Source organism: Cyprinodon tularosa, unplaced genomic scaffold, assembly GCF_016077235.1.
Source record: "Cyprinodon tularosa strain WSP-4 unplaced genomic scaffold, ASM1607723v1 ctg160, whole genome shotgun sequence".
NCBI lineage: Eukaryota > Metazoa > Chordata > Actinopteri > Cyprinodontiformes > Cyprinodontidae > Cyprinodon > Cyprinodon tularosa.
The window spans coordinates 527,451-548,496 of record NW_024038438.1 but is presented as its reverse complement, the minus strand read 5'-3'; the positions used below and the strand labels follow the sequence as shown (position 1 = coordinate 548,496).

The 21,046-nt window shown below is 41.0% G+C and overlaps 2 protein-coding genes across 3 annotated transcripts; both read right to left on the bottom strand.

Annotated features, from left to right (window-relative positions):
* Positions 1-6,811: 6,811 nt before the first annotated feature.
* cav2 (caveolin 2) lies at positions 6,812-20,387 on the bottom strand. The gene is made up of 3 exons (XM_038280474.1): positions 20,135-20,387; positions 10,070-10,257; positions 6,812-7,668 (listed from the first exon to the last, which is right to left on the bottom strand). Exons 1-3 carry the CDS (start codon positions 20,282-20,284, stop codon positions 7,518-7,520), a joined length of 489 nt encoding a protein of 162 aa, XP_038136402.1. The 5' UTR covers positions 20,285-20,387; the 3' UTR covers positions 6,812-7,517.
* On the bottom strand, positions 11,393-16,492 carry LOC119780436. 2 transcript variants are annotated; one of them, XR_005280392.1, is made up of 2 exons: positions 12,771-16,492; positions 11,393-11,666 (listed from the first exon to the last, which is right to left on the bottom strand). XR_005280392.1 is itself a non-coding variant. In XM_038280473.1 (2 exons), the coding sequence occupies exon 2, from the start codon at positions 15,099-15,101 to the stop codon at positions 13,731-13,733; it is 1,371 nt and encodes a 456-aa protein (XP_038136401.1). In that variant the 5' UTR covers positions 15,102-16,074; positions 16,173-16,492; the 3' UTR covers positions 12,601-13,730. The 2 variants fall into 2 exon arrangements, 1 of the variants encoding a protein (XP_038136401.1); XM_038280473.1 differs by lacking the exon at positions 11,393-11,666 and having other exon boundaries at positions 12,601-16,074; positions 16,173-16,492.
* Positions 20,388-21,046: the final 659 nt, after the last annotated feature.

The following is a 21,046-nucleotide window of genomic DNA, read 5'->3' as shown; positions in this document are numbered from 1 at the left end:
CTGCAAGCAATCTGTAAAAAAAAAAAAAATGAGCCGAACAAACCCCAAATCAGCTAACTTGCTAAATTTGCTTCTCATTAGCTTAGCCTCCGGGAGAGATGGTGGTGCCTTGGTGGGGGCCAAAGGTCGGCACATCTACCTGTATTAGGATGGTGTTTCTGACAGAAAACATGAGTAGAGATGCGTTAGAGCAGTCTTTTTCAACCCTGGTGCTTAAGTCACACTGCCCTGCATGTTTTAGATGTTTCCCAGCTTTCACACACCTGCTATCAATTGATGGCATATTATCCGGCGTTGCTGAACAGCAATCATCTAAATCAGGTGTGTTGAAGCTGAGAAACATCCAAAATATGCAGGGCAGTATGCCTTGAGAACCAGTTGAAAAACACTGCGTTACTGAACCCAAGAAAAATTTGATTTTTTCAGTGATTCCAATAAAATAATGAAACTTGTATCTTATACTCATTGATATTTTTCAAGTGTTTCTTACTTTTTTATTTTCAGAATTTTAATTGGAAACTATTAAAAACCCCAAATTCAGTGTCTCAGAAAATTTGAATATTGTGAAAAGGTTCAATGTGGAAGGAACCTGGAGACCTGCTAATCAGCTAATCAATTAACTTAGAAAAGCTACAAATGCCTTTAAATGGTCTCTGTGTAGTTCTGTAGTCTTTACAATTGTGGCGATGGTTAGCGACTTGACAGTTATTCAAAAGATGACCTCTGACCCCTTGCACATGGGAGGTAAGCCACTAAAAGTCATCGAGGAAGAGGCTGGCTGTTTAAAGAGCTCAAGCAAGACCTATTCGCCACCAGGAAGTTTTAGAGCATCTTATGCTCCCTGCTGCTGACCAACTTTATAATGATGAAAACTTCCTTTTCCAACAGGACTTTGCACCTGCACGCAATGCCAAAGCTACCAGTACCTGGTTTAAGGATCTTGTTCTGAATTGGCCAGCGAACTCACCAGACCTTAACTCTCATTGTGGAGAGGAAGATGTGATGTCAGAACTAAGCTAGAAAACGTTGTTTTTGTATTGGTGTTAAGAAATATTATAATTTTCTAAGATACTTAAAGGTATTGTGAAGGATTTTGGCGAATTTTTGAAAAGACCTGCCCTTTGTGCACATGCACAACCCTGTCTCTGAAAGTCCTCCCTAACCCCTAAATCCCTCAGTCACTATATAGAGTGGGTACTATACAGTGGACTTAATAGTGAACTCAGTTAAATGACTGGACAGATGGTCACTGCTTTTTACTCCCCGGTAGTCACGTAACTCCTCATTCACTGCGTGGTGCCTGTGCTATCTTTGTTATTATGCGCCGCTATAGCATACTAGCGACAGCGGGCCGTTATGACAGCAAATCCCATAATGCTTTGTGAGGAGAGCTCTCTGCATCTGTATCTGGTGTATAAAAAATATAAAACATTACAGTGTAATTCAAAAAGAACCCATTCAATGTAGCTACAGTATAAAGCCAAAATCTTAAAAAAAAAATGAATTTAAGTTCGCATTCAAGATTGAAAACTTTGCTAGTGTGTAAATATGCTTTATGCCGTACTCATCAAGTGGGATTGTTTTAACCTTCCATGCTTGAAATTCTGTAAAAATCTCCTATTAGGCATCTTCAGATTATTAATCAATTAATCATGAAGGTTAAGAGATGAATCAATTAGTGATATCAAGGATAATTGCATCTCTACTCAAGATTTCACACAACAGTTTACAAAGATGTCATACAGGTTTGGTTTAGTACTGATTGAAATTAATACCACTCCTGTCATCACAATACAGAGTCCACAATTAGCATAATCTTAGTTTCCAGTTTGGTTATTGTACAGCCATCCTCTTCATATAATATACACACAAAATAACAACAACAAACAAACAGAAGGAGCTCGCTGTTTAGCAGAGGAGCAAGCATAAAAAAACAAAACATAAACAGAGAAAATGAAATCAAACTTGGATGCATTTAAAGGCACAGATTGGGTAAAATAAATATTAGCCTAACACAATATAAAGATATTGAAGCAGCACTCGTAGAGCCTATATCCATCTTTAAGGCACTACCAGAGGCTCCAGGTACACAACAAAATGCATTTATGGGTGAATTTGTTTTTTTAAAGTTAAATGTTGCATGATATGTTTTCTCTCTGAGTCTCTGAGCAAAGTTTAGGTATAAACCAAAAATATTAAAATAAAATAATCCCACAGAGGCTCTGCCTGTGTGTGAGTTTAAAAGATAATTTACCCTTTTCTAACCAGAGCTGTTATAAGTCATGGCATTATAAATAACAGTAATAAACTCAGAATATACAGGTGCTGGTCATAAAATTAGAATATCATGAAAAAGTAGATTGATTTCAGTAATTCCATTTAAAAAGTGAAACTTGTATATTATATTCATACATTACATACAAACTCATATATTTCAGATGTTTATTTTGTTTAATTTTGATGATTACAAATGACAACAATGAAAATCTCAAATTCATCATATCAGAAAATTAGAATATTACTGAAGACCAATAAAAACAAAGGATTTATAGAAATGTTGGCCAACTGAAAAGTATGAACATGAAAAGTATGAGCATGTACAGCACTCAGTATTTAGTTGGGCCTCCTTTGGCCTGTATTACTGCAGCAATGCGGCGTGGCATGGAGTCGATCAGTCTGTGGCACTGCTCAGGTGTTATGATAGCCCAGGTTGCTCTAATAGTGGCTTTTAGCTCTTCTGAATTGTTGGGTCTGGTGTATTGCATCTTCTTCTTCACAATACCCCATAGATTTTCTATGGGGTTAAGGTCAGGAGAGTTTGCTGGCCAATTAAGAACAGGGATACCATGGTCCTTCAACCAGGTACTGGTAGCTTTGGCACTGTGTGCAGGTGCCAAGTCCTGTTGGAAAATGAAATCTGCATCTCCAAAAAGTTGGTCAGCTGCAGGAAGCATGAAGTGCTCTAAAACTTCCTGGTATGTGGCTGCGTTGACCCTGGACCTCAGAAAACACAATGGACCAACACCAGCAGATGACATGGCACCCCAAACCATCACTGACTGTGGAAACTTTACACTGGACTTCAAGCAACGTGGATGAAGTGCCTCTCTTCTTTTCCTCCAGACTCTGGGACCTTGATTTCCAAAGGAAATGCAAAATTTACTTTCATCAGAGAACATGACTTTGGACCACTCACCAGCAGTCCAGTCCTGTTTCTCTTTAGCCCAGGCAAGACGCTTCTGACGCTGTCTGTGGTTCAAGAGTGGCTTGACACAAGGAATGCGACAGCAGAAACCCATGTCTTTCATACGTCTGTGTGTGGTGGTTCTTGAAGCACTCACTCCAGCTGCAGTCCACTCTTTGTGAATCTCCCCCACATTTTTGAATGGGTTTTGTTTCACAATCCTCTCCAGGGTGCGGTTATCTCTCTTGCTTGTACACTTTTTTCGACCACATCTTTTCCTTCCCTTCGCCTCTCTATTAATGTGCTTGGACACTGAGCTCTGTGAACAGCCAGCCTCTTTAGCGATGACCTTTTGTGTCTTGCCCTCCTTGTGCAAGGTGTCGATGGTCGTCTTTTGGACAACTGTCAAGTCAGCAGTCTTCCCCATGATTGTGTAGCCTATAGAACTAGACTGAAAGACCATTTAAAGGCTTTTGCAGGTGGTTTGAGTTAATTAGCTGATTAGAGTGTGGCACCAGGGGCCATCAATTTTGAACCTTTTCACAATATTCTAATTTTCTGATATGATGAATTTGAGATTTTCATTTGTTGTCATTTGTAATCATCAAAATTAAACAAAATAAACATCTGAAATATATGAGTTTGTATGTAATGTATGAATATAATATACAAGTTTCACTTTTTAAATGGAATTACTGAAATCAATCTACTTTTTCATGATATTCTAATTTTATGACCAGCACCTGTAAGTAAAAGCCCAAAATGATAGTAAAGGCAATGTGAGTTCAATACAGATATGTTAACACAGCTGTATTTAGGGAATTTTATTCCATTATTGTAGTAAGCAATTTTTTTATATATATATTAAGATAAGATATTATTATATTTTTTAAAAAATTGGGGAAACAACAAAAACCTTTTTCGATTAAGATGTACTTCAAAGCTTTTTTTCAAATTTCCTTTTACAAAGCCTTTTCTTGTATTCAACAATAATGGAACCAAATTCACTCCATACCCCTGCAAATGTGCAAAATGCTGCATCGTAGCTTTAAATATCTAACTAATGCATTAAAATGCCTTTTTTCATAACATTTTACTATAAGTTAAATAGTATGCAATATATACAGCTTATATAAATTCACAGAGCAGAAATATTCCATTCAATAACATGGATAACAAAAAAGTCTTGAACAGAAACGAAATGATAATCCTTTTTTGGTCATACCGTATTTTCACGACTATAAGGCGCACATAAACGTCTTTTTTTCCCCTCAAAATGTGCGGTGCGCCCTTTGGTGCGGTGCGCCCTATGTGTGTTGCAAGTGCGACTTTTGAGACCACCTCATTGAGGAGATGATGAAAAAGTGGCTGAATGTAAGGAGACCAGGTGGTTTTTTTTTCCACTCATCACCACACCATCGCGGTTAATCTGACTCCATGCGTGCCCATCTCACAGCTGATGTTATAAAACATGGTGAAACAAATTAATGCTGTGCTCGCTGTGAACCGGACGCAGCAGGTGCAGCAGAAGCAGCGAGTTTACATGCAAAGTCAACGGTTGACGAGCGTATAGACGCAGCAAAAGGTCATGCTGCTCAAAAAGGTTTTGAGCAGCAGGCGCTGCACGTCAGGAGCGCGCCGCCAACGCGCTGCTGCTGCTCGAGATGGAAAAATTGAAGTTTTGCTGCTGGAAGCGCCGCATCAACCAATCAGAGAAGCTGATCTGGGAGCTGGCTGTGAGACGACACATCGCTCTGATGACATTTTAAGGCAAATAAAAAGGGCTGGATGGATGAGGAGATGATGAAAGCGCGGCTGAGGCAGGTGTATGTGAGGAGACAGGTGGTTTTTTTCCACGCATCACCATCGCTTTTAATATGTGACTCCATGCGTGCCCATCTCACAGCTGATGTGAAAAACATGGTAAAAAAAAAATAAACGCTGTGCTCTCCGTTATCCCGGGGGTCTGACAAAGGAACTTCAACCGCTCGACATCGGTGTGAAGCGGCCGTTCAAAGTAAGGCTGCGAGCGGCGTGGGAGCGATGGATGACAGACGGAGACCACAGTTTCATGATAAGTGGAAGGCAGCGCCGGGCAAGTTACGCCACCGTTTGCGGATGGATTGTTGATGCTTGGACTAACGTGTCTGCTGGCTCTGTTGTTCAAGCTTTTGCAAAAGCCGGCATTATTTCTGAGGAGCTGCGCTGCACGGAAAGTGACTGACAGCGAAGAAGGGGAAACTGGCATGTCTGATTTAGCGCAGCTGTTTAATTCAGAAACAGAGGATGATGACTTTGATGGGTTTGATTAATACTTTGTAATAAATACATGAATAAAGCACAATCATACTCAGTTTTGCTCCCGCTGTATTTTTCTACCTGAAAACTTAATTCAACAGCAGCCTCTGGGCGGGTCTCCTCCTCTTCACCGCGGTGGCTGGCAGGTGTTTTTTCATCTAAATAATCTAAATCTTGCAGCTATATTTGCTGTGATCAGTGGGAATAAAGTATTTTTAATATGTTTTTATGTGAGAAAGGCCACCTGAAAACTTAATAATTGCAGTCAGTTCATCCAGATTATCTATTTCTGTCGGAGGCGCTCAGACCCCCCACATACCAGCGGTACACCGACAGTAGAAATCCCTTCATCAGCAGCCTCTAGGCTGGGCAGCCTCCGGGTTCACGCGGTGGCTGGCAGGTGTTTTTCATCTAAATAATTTTAACTGCAGCACCAGGATACCGGTAATAAAAGCGAACATATTCTGTCGGCATGTTTCAGGATTTTAAGTTAATTTAGGAGTCATCACAGCTCTGTCATCTGCGATGTGTCTGTCTCATGGCCAGCACCCAGGTTTGATTAATACTTTGTAATAAATACATGAATAAAGCACGATCATACTCAGTTTTTGGGCCCGCTGTATTTTTAAATACGCAGTAGAGGTATTTAAAGGTAGTAGAGGACATGTACCTGTATATAAAAAACGCGCCCTATAGTCCGGTGCGCCTTATGTGTGTGTTAAATACAGAAAAGGCACACATAACTGAGACTGTGCCTTTTAGTACGGTGCGCCTTATGGTCGTGAAAATACGGTAACTGCTTTCTGACTGGTGCTCATAAGCTCCTGGTCATATTAAACATGAATAATTTAAATAATTCAACAATGTTGATTTTCTGCTGACCATTTAAGATGCATCTGGTCTGTCTGTCATAAGCAGTTACAACTATTTGCAATATAGAGGCAGGATTATGCTCTAATTAAACTAGATAGTTTAAGGTAATCTACAGATACAGCATTGGTAAAATTAATCAACAACATTGGCCAGCTTGTTTTGTCTCTCTGGTAAATCTAAACTATAGATAACAATATATAGAGCTGCTGAGACCATTTAACAGACACTGATTCCCAAGAACAGAAATGGGATTTTAGCATTATTGGCAGGGAAAATTTATTTTTGAAATTTTACAAATAAAGTTTCTATAAAAGAACAGTTTTTACATGGTTTCTAATTAGTGCGGACTATTTACAAAAAAATGCACAATTTTTATTTGGAGACCAGCAACCAGAGAGCAAGATTCTGCTGCCACTGAGGACTGTCGAGCTTGTAACTATCAATTTGTCAATCCGATTAAAAGTTTTACACTTTGAATTTTAAAACCACAAAATGGTCCTTCAGTTTAGGAAACTGTAAAACCGATGCCAATGGCTGACAGTTAACCAGCTGTGATAGTCTCAAAATGCTGACCAACATTAAATGATGTCACCTATATTAAAAGCAGTTAAAGATTTGCACCTTTTCTTACTGCAAACACTCAGAAAGCTTTTTTTTCTTATTTAGCACCATCAGCACAAAAGGGCCCAAACTCATAAACCTGTTCCCTTCAAATTTCAAAAGAAGAGTATTGAATGTGTAACAACAGCTAACACTTCACCAGACAGTGTCCTGATAACAGCACCTAGATAGCACTTAATTCAGCAGTCTTCATTTTATTGTGGAATCTGACTATCATACAATCTTGTGCCAATAGATATTTTACTAGCTATGCAGCAAGACTTTTCTACTTCAGAGAAAACAGCAAAAACAGTTTTCATAAACCAAAATAAAACCAAATAAATGCAAAGGATGATTAGGTAGTAAAAGCCCCAAACAGGCCAAAAATCGATATATCTTTCTTCCTCTTCTTTTTTCCCATGCATTTAAAAAAAAAACTTTTTTCTGTACTTTACATTTTACTTTATAAGAGCTTAAGTTTAAGTTTTTTTTTTTTCTTTCCAAAAACTCCACTCTCTCCAAAAGAAGGTATTTTCTTCCTTGGTGCACAGAGGTGACTACGTCAGTTTTCTAATATTTGAACCTGAATGGAGGAGAAACATTTTCCAAAGCTGTGGAACAGCGGTGTTACGAAAATGTCCGTCAGGCTCTGCCATATTTTCTGCGCTGAGGGTAGTAGCATCATACAACTCTGGATCACTGGCATCACCAACCTGCAGGGATAAGGACAACAAGAGATTGTTAAAGAACAAATGCAGCCGATAGCAAGATCACCTCAAAAGTGAGCTCTACAGTATTCATATTACTAACAAAGGTGTCGGTCTGACTTTTAGTCCAAGAAAATTATTTGAAGGACGCCATAGATTGTTTTTACAAGCTCCTAAAAACTTCTACCAAAACCCATCCAAACCAGAGGATTTTTAAAACAAGCAAAGCATTTTACCTTTGCTTTTGGTCTCTGCAGTCTAAAAAAATATATTTTAACTCTTATACATGATTAAACTAACAAAATAAAAATAAATATATAAAATAACGATTGAATTTGAATTTTAGCGTGGGTTTTGATGCTAGTCTGTTTGGACTGGGCATGAGAAAATATAAGCGCTTTAGATGGTTGTAAAAAATCATGATGAATAGTTGGTGTGTTTGTGGCAACTAATCAAAGATTAAGGGGAAGAATTGAAGAGGCGGAACACAGTCTGTCGGTAAAGCTATTTAAAATTTTTATAATAATAATTTAAATAAAAGGTTTAAAAATCAATTTGCTCTAACTGCCAAATTTGGGCATCTGGTTAGGATGTGTCACCGGTAGGGGGACTGAGGGGGAGAACCAGGACATTCTGGAGGGACTGTTTCTCAGCTGGCCTGGAAATGCCTTGGGATTCCCTCCTGGAGGAGCTGGGCAAGTAGCTGGCGAGAGGGACGTCTGGGCCTCCATCCCTGAAGCTGCTACCTTTGAGACCCGAACCCGGATATTGGGAGCAAGAGGGTTGAATGAATGGATAGATGGATGTTGGTCAGGGTTACTAGAGTAGTAGCATTCTAGTGTCATGTTATGTTTCCGTGTCTGTTGTCTTCTTATTTCAGTCGTCCAGTAGCCCACTTGTCATCAGAGTGACCTGGTTTCTTAGCTCTTGATGCAGACCTTGTTTGACCAGGCAACATCTGAGCCATAAAAACATAACTATGGCTTTCAATTAAAACTATTAATCCCTGTATGTAAACGTATTTAATAAGAGAAGAGCAAAGGTGATGGCGACCTCCTAAAATAATATTGATTATATTAATTTTGAACATTGGTGGACCAGTGACCATGTAGATTTTCTTTGCAAACTCTGAAGGCGCACCATCTGTTCTGTAACATAGAACACTGACAAGTGATACTCCCCCTATATATAAAGCACTCTGCAAGACTGATACTTTCTCCCTTTTTGTCTTTGAGACCCTAGAGTCAGGAACTCCTGAATGGGATTCTCTGAATGCCAGGAAATCTCATGCTTAACCTGATTAAAAGTTAAATGGACTTGCTGGCTAATTCCAGAACCATATTGCTGTGAAAAACACTTTCAGTAAATCTGAATCTACAGGAGTAATGGAGATCGACAGAAGTTGCAGGTCTAGCAAAGTTAGGGAAAAAGGTTCCAGCTAAAAAAAATAGTTTTTTTTTATGATGTTTGATCATTTCATGTGTTTACTGCGAAGTAAAAAAGGCAATTGTCACCCAGTTTTGATCTATTGACCTTATGTTGGGTCTATTCATATGATCTCATGGGTAAAGACCTCTAGTGTACCCCACAGATTTCTTTGGCTTCTTTCATGTTTTAGGGGTTGTGAGAACTGTTGACTCCTTTGATGCATTTCCTCTCTGTGTGATCCTCCAACAAGAGGTAACACTGATGAACACCAATGCCCTGGATTGACATATTCCTCATCTTTTGCCTCAGTTAGCTCAGAGGTCATACAAAAGTGTCTCTGCAGTGCTCCATGTGCAAATAAAGAATGTTTCCACTCTGGTCTGAAAAGTGCTTTAATTGCTTCTGAAATGCCGTCTGTCTGGTGGAGCAAACAGGACAGTTTTTCCTGAGCTTCCAGTGGAGCTCAGCATTCCTCCAAAGTTTCCATTCTGTGCTTATATGAGGATTTAAAATGTTCCATCAAGTCTTTATATATAGATTCGCTGCACTGTGGTAGTAAACACATCGACATGCTAGGTAAACTTTCAAGCACCTGTTTCGACTTATTGCACACTACAAATTATACATTACGTAACCATGATGTAATTAAACAAATAAAGAGTAGAAAAACTATATTTAGAGAGAGGGTGTTTCATTACTGAAGTGGATATTATGTAAAAAATTTTATTCATCTTTTTGCTTTTCCAAAGAACTAAAAACAGTTTCTAATCCTAAACGATATTATTTTGTATAATCATTCCATCCTGAGAAATAAAGCTTAAAAAAAAGCTTTTTTAAATTAAAGCTTTTAAAAAAACGACGTCATTCATAATTGAAATATTTAAAATTTTATTTATATTTTTATCTATATTTTAACTTTTGGCTGGTCACTAAAATATATCGTATCCATTTTAGTCTCAGCTGAAAAACATCAACTCACCAGATATGGACGCAGCTGAGCACTCCAAAAATGAGCCCGAGTATAAAAGCCATGGGCACAGCCAGCAGAGTGGTGAGCAGGCGGTAGAAGAAGAACTTGACCAGCTCGAAGGTTGCGTGGCTTCCTATCCAAACTTTGTCGAAACTGTGGGTGGAAACTGGCTCTCCGATCACATCCTCAAAACTCACCTGTTGGAAATCAGAAGCGACCAAAGGCATAAGCAACCAAACCAGCAAAAGCACACGATTGATTAAAAATAGTTAAAAACTCTAAATTTCATTGTTTTGATTAACATAAAGACAAAGGATTTTGAAGACCCAGTTAGCAGGACAATCAACATTTAAATTAATTTTTTTAACATTTTAACAACTTGACAAACATGTGGTAAACATTAAAAATAAATCACACAGGAGCATCTAAATAACTGCTAAAATTGTATTTATTTTAGTAACTCATTTGAGAAAAGTAAATTATTGTATGATAATAATTTACAGCTAAACCAGTGACATGATATTATAAAGAATTTCTTTCCAAATAGGTTTTTGCTCCTTATACATAATGTTTACCAGGGCTTCCCAAACTGTTCAGCCTGTGAGCCCAGTAATAACAGAGACACATACTGAAGACCCCCTAAAAATACATTTCACTCTACATTAATATACAGATATAGAGTGAAGTAATTATATTCATTTGTTTCTTACATTTAGATTTATTTTCTTAAATTACATTAAATTAATAATTTTCAATGTGTTTTTAGGCCCAAAGTTGAAAAAAAACAACATAGAAAGTTCAGTGTATGCCAGTGTTTGGGAAGATTCTGGAGCGTCGACATTCGCTGGCTAAATTGTCAAGGTGTGACAGTGGCATAACAGGATTTCAATCTGAAAAACTCACAGAGAGAGAAGATGCAATTAGAAGAGTTTATTGATACAATAGTTTGAACTTTGGCGCTCAGGCCTCGGCAGGAAACATAAATGCTGATTTGAACTTTAATGCAGATAAACTGATGCATGAGAGTATAAATATTTCCCCCGGGCCTGAAACTGGTGGTGGAGTTTAGATGATGAAGTTTGGTAATCCATAGAGGCTGGTATACGAGGTGATGCTTGAGTTAGTTGACGCCGAATGAACGAAGTTGCATAAACTGTCCATGAACTGTCCATGAAGAGCAAGCATGAAGCGACTGTGGAGAGAAAAAACTCCCCCTTGGGAAGAAATCTCTGGCAGAACCAGGCTCAACATGGCGGTCTTCTGCCGGACCGTTTAAAGTGACAGGGTACTCTGTGAAAGTCTGGAGGGAGTACACACTGGAGGTGAGGTTGAAGTAGCTTCGAGGAGGAGTCGGATGAGCTTGCTACGATGGTGGAGAAGGGGATGGAGGCGGGTTGTCTGAATCAAAGTCCGACATAGCGACGGATCTTGCGCTTGTTGAAGAGCAGGTCCAGAGATGGTTTGGAGTGGCTTTTAAGGAGAGTGCTGGTAGATAATTGGGCGAAGCTTGAAGCGGATTGGCTGCATCGGAGGTGGATCAGCCTCAGATAGAATGAAAGTAATCAGAGTTTCTTCAGTTGAATTTCCGCTTTAGCTTCATTTCAATCTGAAAAACTCACAGAGAGAGAAGATGCAATTAGAAGAGTTTATTGATACAATAGTTTGAACTTTGGCGCTCAGGCCTCGGCAGGAAACATAAATGCTGATTTGAACTTTAATGCAGATAAACTGATGCATGAGAGTATAAATATTTCCCCCCAAAAATTGCCGAGGTGCAGGCCAGAGCGCCAGCATGAGCAGAAAGCAGAGGGAGAAGGGTGAGTAGAGAAGAACATCATTATGCACAGGCTGATACACGTGATAAATGAATATACATTACAGGGATCATGCAGTGAGCATGGTAGAGGGAAAATAAGGGTGCTTGCAGAAAGCATAGCAGGGTCCATAGCAGGAAGCTTAGGAAACATGCAGGAGCATAACAGAAAGTAAGGCAGGAAATGACGGGATGAGGCGAGGAACATGACGGGGGCACGTAGGAGACTTGCAGGGAATATGCAGAGCGTGGTAGGGAGCATAGCAGGGAGCATAGAAGGGAACGGTGTGAGTGGCAGGGCAAAAGCATGGCAGGAATAATGGCAGGGACATGGCAGGGAACACACAGGGAGCATGACTGGGAGCATGGCAGGGAACACACGGGGAGCATGGCTGGGAGCATGGCAGGGAACACACAGGGAGCATGGCTGGGAGCATGGTAGGGAACACACAGGGAGCATGGCTGGGAGCATTGCAGGGAACACACAGGGAGCATGGCAGGGAACACACGGGGAGCATGGCTGGGAGCATGGCAGGGAACACACAGGGAGCATGGCTGGGAGCATAGCAGGGAACACACAGGGAGCATGGCTAGGAACAAGGCAGGGAGCATAGCAGGGAGCATGGCGGGAATGCACAGGGAGCATGGCAGGCGGGTAATGTGGCAGGAATCACACGGGGAGCATGGCAGGGAACACACAGGGAGCATGGCTAGGAACAAGGCAGGGAGCATAGCAGTGAGCATGGCAGGGAACACACAGGGAGCATGGCGGAATGCAAGGCAGGGAACACACAGGGAGTATAGCAGGGTGCGTGGCAGGGAGCAATGAAGATGAGCAAGATTTAGCAAGAATAAGAATAGATTTTAAACCACCACCAGTATTTGAGGTTAGCTTACCTTAAAGACAGAGGGAGCGTTGGGCTGATAAGATAGAAGAGTGTTCGGGGCGGATATAGGAGGTATAGGCTGAAGAAGTCCATCGGCCCAACTGCTGGAGAGAAGCTACGGAGACTCCGCGAGCGGCTGCTGTTGTGGCTGCCCCTATCCTAAATGAGTGGCTGGAGTAATGGCTGGATGAAAAGCCACAGTATTCTAATAGCATACGAAGATGATCTTGAAACCAGCGTGCTGACATGGGGGAACCCTCAGGCGTGACGAAAAGGGCTTTGGAATGAGGAAAAAACTTTTGGCGCTTTTGGACAAATTTAAACATGATGATAAACGGGCAAAAGGGGCCATCTGTACGTGCGATAGAAATGGAACATGGGCCTTTCCCTTTAGAATGTTTCAAAGATATTTTGTAATGATCAATATGGAAACGAAGATCTGAAAGAGACAAGTGTCGGGAAGGATCGAAACGACTATTAGTAGAAGTGAATTCGCCTACTCTCAAGAAGCCATAGAAAGCCAGAGAGAAAGTAGCTGATAAAAGGGACTTAACGTAGGAAGAGTAGGGGCTTAACGAAAGTGAGGACAAAAGCCTCTTGAGGATAGGGAAGGTTATGGGTTTACGTGAATCAGATACATGAGAAGAATGTTTTGCCAAACCTTTGAGAAGGAGCTTAATGGAGGGGTTTTTGAAAAGACTAGGAGAATCGGGATTATGGCATTTCGAAAAAAAATTAATGCCAGCTAGTAAGCTGCGGATATAAGAAAGTTTAAAATTGCGTTTGTCGAAGCAGTACGAAATGAAAGCCAAGACAGATGTAATGAGTAATGGATATAAAGGAATGTGGAGGCTCAAACAAAATTTGGCAAAAATTTGCCATGCAAAATTATAAGTTCTGAGGGTTGAGGGAGCTAAACCTGATTTTATGTAGAAACTGGAGGAAAGTAAGTAGGAACGAAGAGAGTGAGTTAATTGAGGACGAGTTCCTCTAGCGGAGGAACGGGGGTCGGATGGAGATCGGCAGAAGGACGAAGATGATGGAAGGTCTGAAATTTAAAACGAGAAAGAGCATCGGCAGCATGGTTAGAAAGACCAGGAACGTGTCGAGCAGAGATGATGAAGTTATTGGTGACCGCTTGCCAAGTTATGCCTCTAATGAATGGCATGAGAGAATGAGAGGAGGAGCGACCTTTGTTGATGGCGTCAACGACTGCCATGTTGTCGCAGAAGGCGGATATACGCTTTCTCCTCCAAAGCGGGCCCCACAGACGGCAAGCTACGGCTATAGGGTAAACCTCGCATAGCGCAGATGATTGAGAGTTAGTAAAAGAGGGAGGCCACGAACCAGCAAACCACCTGTCCTGAAAGAACCCCCCAAAACCTACGGATGGGGCAGCATCCGTGAAAAATTGGAGCATAGAGGCGGATTGAATGATGTCATCATAGAAAAATGATTTGCCGTTCCAGTTACAAAGAAGTCTAGCCCAGAAGCGAAGATCGGAACGGCAGCCTTCGTCCAGAGAAACCTGATCTAGGAGAGAGGGAACAGAGTTAGCTAGGTCAAGCAGTCGGGAAATGAAGGAACGACCTTGTGGAATGATGCGCATGGCGAAATTAAGGTGACCAAGCAAAGAAAGCAGCTGACGTTTGGAAATGATAGATGCAGAGCTATAAGACTGAGAAATCTCACGAATCCGAGACAGCTTGTCTGCGGGCAGAGATGCCATCATGGCCACTGAATCGAGAACTATGCCTAGAAACTCAATTTTAGTAGCAGGGCCGATGGTTTTTTCTTCGGACAGGGGAACACCAAGTGGGGTAAAGAGCTTTTTTAGTTTGAGGAGTGACGAACTGGGCTGGGTGGAGGGAGGATCTATGAGTAGAAAATCGTCCAGGAGATGAAGAACGCAAGGCAAACGAGTAACGTTAAGGAGAATCCAACACAGAGCTTCTGAGACTTTGTCGAAGAGACAAGGACTGCTTCTGCAGCCGAAGGTGAGACGGACAGCAAAGTAGAACAGGGACTTCCATTTAGCTCCAAACAGGTGCCATTGAGAAGGGTGAATGGGAACGATTTTGAAAGCATCAGAAATGTCTGCTTTAGCCAGCCAGGCCCCTTGGCCGGTGATCTTAATCAGAGAAATAGCATGGTCTACAGAAGCGTAGTGAAGAGAGAAGGCGGAAAGAGGGATGATGCTATTTATGGAGGAGTGAGGGCCAGAATGAGGGGCAGATAAGTCCAAAATGACCCTCTTTTTCCCCGAATATTTGCGGGTAGCTACCCCTAGAGGGCTCACACGGAAAGGAGCAAACGGAGAAGTTTTGAAAGGACCGATCATGAAACCCTTGGACACTTCTTTGTGAAGCAGCTGATCTACAACGTCTGGTTCTTTTAAAGCGGATTGGAGATTGGGGGAGACGTGGGTGAGGGAGGGGGGGTTGTAGACTCCGACGTGAAAACCTTGAGAAAGACCGGTAAGAAGGAAGTTGACGAAAGTGCGGTCGGGATGATGGGTAAGACAAATCGCCAACTCAGAAATAATGATGGGCGTGGAAAGATGATGGGCTATTAATGTTTGGAGGTACGATTTCTCATGAACAGAGCACGGCGGGGACAGACGGACTTGGGATGCGCGTCTTTGCAATGGCTGCAAATGTGGAGAAAACTGCAATTAGGAAAGGTGCAAAGACTTTCATTGAACTTATTGCAGATGGGTCTGGAGTTGAATACCTGGACATTTCTACCTCGGCGGTCTGTGGGCTGGGCAAGAGTAGAAGAGAACAGAGGAGAAATAGATTGAGTGGTAGACCTAAAGGGTATAGATGGGCAGAACGCGCTGAGGTGGCCGGTTGAATGACAGGCAGAACAGGGGATGGACTGGGTCAACATGATTAGTAGATCTGTGTCCAAAACCGACCAGTCCAGGCAGACTCCGGATTGTGCCAAGATTGCAGCTGCTTTAGTGGCAAATGATTTGTGATATTGATAAAAGAGGTTATTGCCGAATTTGATGTGAAGATCTGCTATTAATGCGAGATACTTATCAAGCTCGACCCTGCGGTCTGGATAAACTGAGCAAAGAGTGTCTCGGTAGATGCTGAAAGCTGCTAGAAATTGGCCAATGGTGAGGTCTTTGGATAAGCGGGGATCGGATGATTTGAAAACGGCTGTAATGTCACCTGCTGAGGCGACTTGATGTTCGACTTCACAGGAGGGGAGGATAAGTGAAACTAAATTGACATATTTCCCTTGAATAATATTGGAACGGAGGCGAGGAGAAACGTTAGAGTACATAGGAATATATGAACTGCCTGGATAGAAGGGGCGGGGATAAAACATAATGAGCAGAATGTATATATATAAAAAAAAAAAAAAAATTATAATAGAAACGTGGTTAGATACATCTTACCTGAAGCTGGCCCGGGGCGGGCGTTGGCGAGTGTGAATGTGGGAGGAGGAGGGAGGGGATCCGACTGTGAAGCTGAAGGCAGTGATGACGTGGCGGTATGGGGATTTTCCAGGGCTTGAACGCGAGCGGACAGAGCCAGAACGGAGCGATTTAGAGAGTCCAGGGTGGAGCATAAAGAAGCCGAAAACTGGTCAACGGCGGGAGGATTGTGGGAGGGTGGAGCCGTTATAGATTGAGAAGCTGACATGATGGGGATGACTGAAGAAGGACCTGGGTTGGCGTCGGAATGAAGAGAGGGACCGGGCGCTGCAGCGGCTGGAGCTGGGACGTCCTCTGCTGCGTTTGGCGGGGGGGACGGAGGATTTGCATGACCGCTTGCGACCTGGATTCGGCGCAGATGGAGGAGCGGAGCAGATGGAGGGGGGGAAGGAGATGAATCTTGATGAGGCAAGAGTGAGGCTAACTGGGAAAGTTGAACTGAGTCTAAGTCAGAGCCTGGCAAAATGCCCCTGGAGCGCAGTGTGGAGGATGGAGATGAGAGAGCGGCTAGACGGGCACTTCTTCGAGCTGGAGGATTTGGAGGTAAGTTGATTTGAGGTTGGTCGTAGAGCAGGGACCCGGCAGGGTCGTCTGAATCAAAGTCCGACATAGCGACGGATCTTGCGCTTGTTGAAGAGCAGGTCCAGAGATGGTTTGGAGTGGCTTTTAAGGAGAGTGCTGGTAGATAATTGGGCGAAGCTTGAAGCGGATTGGCTGCATCGGAGGTGGATCAGCCTCAGATAGAATGAAAGAAATCAGAGTTTCTTCAGTTGAATTTCCGCTTTAGCTTCATATTAAATTTTCTAATTGTGATGTTTATAATCTAAATTTACATTTACTGTAATATTTGTATTAACATGAATGCATTTTACCATCTAAAATATAACACATGTTAATGGTGCATTCATTTATTGCAGACATTCATAATCATGCGGAACATTTCTAACTTAGGAAAGTCATTTAGCACCTCCACAAGTAGGATAAGAAAATGATCAATAAAGAGGCGGGAAGTTTGGCTTTGTTATCTAAAAACATAAAATGTAAAGATGAGTAAAAGAAAAAAGGGTGGTAGAAAAGCTCATGACTAGTAGCGCAACAAAAAGGTCTCCTCTTTCAACTGGCTCTATGAAAATGCTGCTTTCATTTTGCAGCAGGACATGGCACCTGCCGAAACCACAAAAAGTATCTACAGCTGGTTTATTGGCTGATTTGAATGGACTTCTTTAACTACTTAGAGGAGCCAGAGATAGATTGCCTAGCATGTCTAATTATTTCTGTAAGTCATGACCATGTCAGGACCAAATACTAAAACTAGGGATGTGGATTAAGAAGAATTTTGCATTCCGATAAATATCACAAGTCACTGATACATTTTATCGCTAAATATCCTGATACATTAACAAAGGCAATTTATTAGGATTCTTTAAACATATCTTTGAAAAATCCTCACAAGATCATGCCGTGGCTCTGCTGCAGCTGGTGCAGAGCAGCTGAAAAATAGACTCAGCCAAATGGTTTAAGAGTTATATTAAAGTAAGACCATGAAATTATTGTTTGCTTATAAATTTTTTTACATTTTTTAAAACCAAACCAATAACAGATCAGCCGGTACAGGTTTTGTAAGGTCAATGCTGATAACGAATGTTCTGACGTCGGCCTAACCGATCCCGACAACTGCTACTGATATTTTTGGTCCCAGTCTTAGAGCCGATATTGCTCCCCCCCCCCCTCCTTTTAGATGATAAAAATGACACGATAATAGCAAATGTTACACAAGCTTCAGATAAACATAAAATAAACATTTAGTAATAAATCAAACAAAATATTAACAATGAATAGCAGATGGAGGGGACAGCAATAGATGGGATTTCTGCAATCTCAACGCATGGCTGTTGTTGTGCGACATGCCCTGATCATGGTTTTTGAACATTGGGAACCAATTGGAACCAGTGCCCATATTTCATCTTGACATGATGACCAGAGAAGAAGATGGGATTTTGGTTCATAAGCAAATGTAAGACCTCTCCAATATCTGATATAACATTAGTTTTCATGTGTTCCTCATATGCTCACTACATTTTCGATTACCAAGTATGACCAAAAGTAATTTAATGAAATCCTCATGTATATTCACTGCTAGCTATTTCGAATAGGGTAAGAATCATTTGACTAAAGGTTATTGGTTCCTGATTGAGAAAATCATTCAATAAACATTATTTGGCCAAATAATGTTTTATTCACCCAATGGATTTGCATTGTGAATTGGTCTGAAAACATTCCAATTTCTCTAAATTAGTGAAAAGCTAATTTGATCATATCCCAAATTCTTCCAGATAAACTTTCGTTTTCAAACAAAGGAACCATCTTAAACTGTAACATGGTTTTCAACCATGTTTCCCCTTCCTCTTTGTACATATGAGTTTAGTTAGTTGAATTTCACTAGTTTTAATTAGCAGCTTTAAACTGAAATATGTTTGACTTGGAGTTGAATGATTTTTGTTAATAAACTCTTATATTTTGAAGAGAAATTGTGGTGAATTTATTCCATGTATGTGCAGAATTCACTGTTTGACCATGATTAGAGCTCAAATCACTCTTTCATTTGTTGTTCTAACACACAGTTACTATGACTGTGTGTCATAAACAATATATAACAGACAAACTAATATCTGATTAAATATGATTTTTACCATCCCTACTTTGGAGGGCACTAAACATCTTACAGTATCAGAAATGTAGATTCCCAGCTAGATGGGAATTGAATAGAACAGTTATCACAACATTAATATGGCATCCAACCTGGATAGGAATTATATATAATGTAAAATCACAACACTGTTGAACAGAGAAAAGTCAAGAGCAAGAAAATTAAATAATGCAATCTACTTTAAAAAGCTATAACTGTCACCTTTAAAGTGCAATTATATTAAGTTTAGCAGCAGTCTATTGTGTAAGAGAATTAATAATTTCTATCAACAAATATGTTGTTAAAAAAACTCCTAACTCCTGCCTTTTACTCGATTCATTTCTCCTACAACCCCTGCAATTCCACTGAGCTCCCCAAATTGTGGGATGCCCCTCACAGTTTGAGAACCACTGCACTAAAGAATCGGGCAATGCACATGTCAACCAATGATACAAATTAAAAAAAGCTAAAAAAAAAAATAGCCTGTCGATTTGTCAGTCTATCTTCAATACTAATTGATCACTGAAAACTAACTTAAAATTTCAATATTGAAATTTTAAATTCATAAAAATTAGGGGGCTGCTTAGAGACGTAGTGGGTAGCACTTCTGCAAGAAGGATGCAGGTTTGATTCCTGGCCTGGGGTCTTCCTCCCACAGTCCAAAAACATGATTGTTTGGTTAATTGCTTCTTGAAATTCTCCTTAGGTTTGAGTGAATGGTTGTTTGTTCTGTTTGTTTCTGGGTTGCCCTGCAATGACTGGTGACCTGTCTAGAGTGGACCCTGCCTGTAGACAGCTGGAGATAGGCACCAGCACCCCTCGTGACCCCACTTGGGATTAAGCGTGTCGGAAAATTGATGGATGGACAAATATTGTCTAAATATATCTAATATCGCTAAAGTTGATAGAATCGATTTCTTTGTACACCCCCAAATTAAATACTGCTTAATATCTGTCCAATACTGCTGTAACAAAAGTCAAAGGGCCAAACGATTAACATTTAAAAAGCTCCAGCTCCAGGCAGGAAACAATTTAGTGATGAAGGATGAACGCGCAGGCACTCACTTCCAGGTATTCATTGGACTGATTACTCGCCTTACACTAAGCCTCATAAATAAGAAAATAATCACAATGACCAATTGACAATGAAGTAACAATATGAACAATGATTTTACAACTAAACTAAGGCTGTGAAGTTTTGACTTTAAAAGAACCGTCACCGTCGACAGCCTTTTACCTTCAGATGCCTGTTGATCTCATTTGGATCCCTGTCCGGCGCTGTTGGATACACCTCTCCCTTTTTCGACAGAATAGGCTCTATGGATCTGTTAAACTCATCTTCGTCCATGATTATGCTGGTCTCCAGCTTTTCCTTCTCGACACCCATGTTTGTCGGAGCAGAGGAGGAAGGACGGTGCGCGCAGGGTAGGTGGCTGCGGTGCGCTGTGCGCCGGACTGTGCGCCACCCCGCCCCGCAGGGAAAGTTGCGCGCCGGGGAGCAGAGCAGACACAACAAGCTCACAGTGAGAACAGCAGCTACTGTTCAACTGTGCAATGAAAAAAGCAAAAAACAGGCCTTCAGTTTTGTCAAAATATACAATGTATTCAAAGCTAAACCCAGAGTAAATCTTTTAAAAGTATACGTTAACTTTATAATGTTGTTTTAAAAGTCAAATACAGTAACTGGGATTAGAGCTCACATTGCATTAGACACATGGACACAACACAGTTGAACACGTTTTTTGCACAAATAGAACCTCATAGTCTACAGCCCTTCGAAGAATTAGGGGCCCACTTCTATTTTAGCTATTATTAGCAGATCTAACATGTTTAAGCCTACTCACACTACCACATTCTGCATTGAAAACGAGATGTTTATAATTGGTTTTTGAGCTCATAATATATTATTATCTATTACATATCTTGGCAATCCCATCAGTCACTTCACTTTATCTTGGATATTAAAGATTAAAGTAGCACTGTGTAACTTCACTTTAAGGGGTGCACAACTTGTGTAGTTGAGTGCCTTTGCTGACCACTGTTGACCCTACACTGTTGCAAAATAAAAGTCTTCCTCTGAGATTTGTACCAGCAGATAAAGAAGTTATCGAGTTCCTGGTAAAAACAAGGCCATATCAACCCCTTTAGA

Bases quoted from the DNA above. Each gene is read 5' to 3' on its own strand.
- cav2 (XM_038280474.1), bottom strand. From the start codon at position 20,284: ATGGGTGTCGAGAAGGAAAAGCTGGAGACCAGCATAATCATGGACGAA. The intron at 10,258-20,134 runs GTAAAAGGCTGT...GATTTCCAACAG, and splicing joins AGATCAACAGGCATCTGAAG to GTGAGTTTTGAGGATGTGAT. The intron at 7,669-10,069 runs GTGAGTTGATGT...TTATCCCTGCAG, and splicing joins CTCAGCTGCGTCCATATCTG to GTTGGTGATGCCAGTGATCC.
- LOC119780436 (XM_038280473.1), bottom strand. From the start codon at position 15,101: ATGATCGGTCCTTTCAAAACTTCTCCGTTTGCTCCTTTCCGTGTGAGC.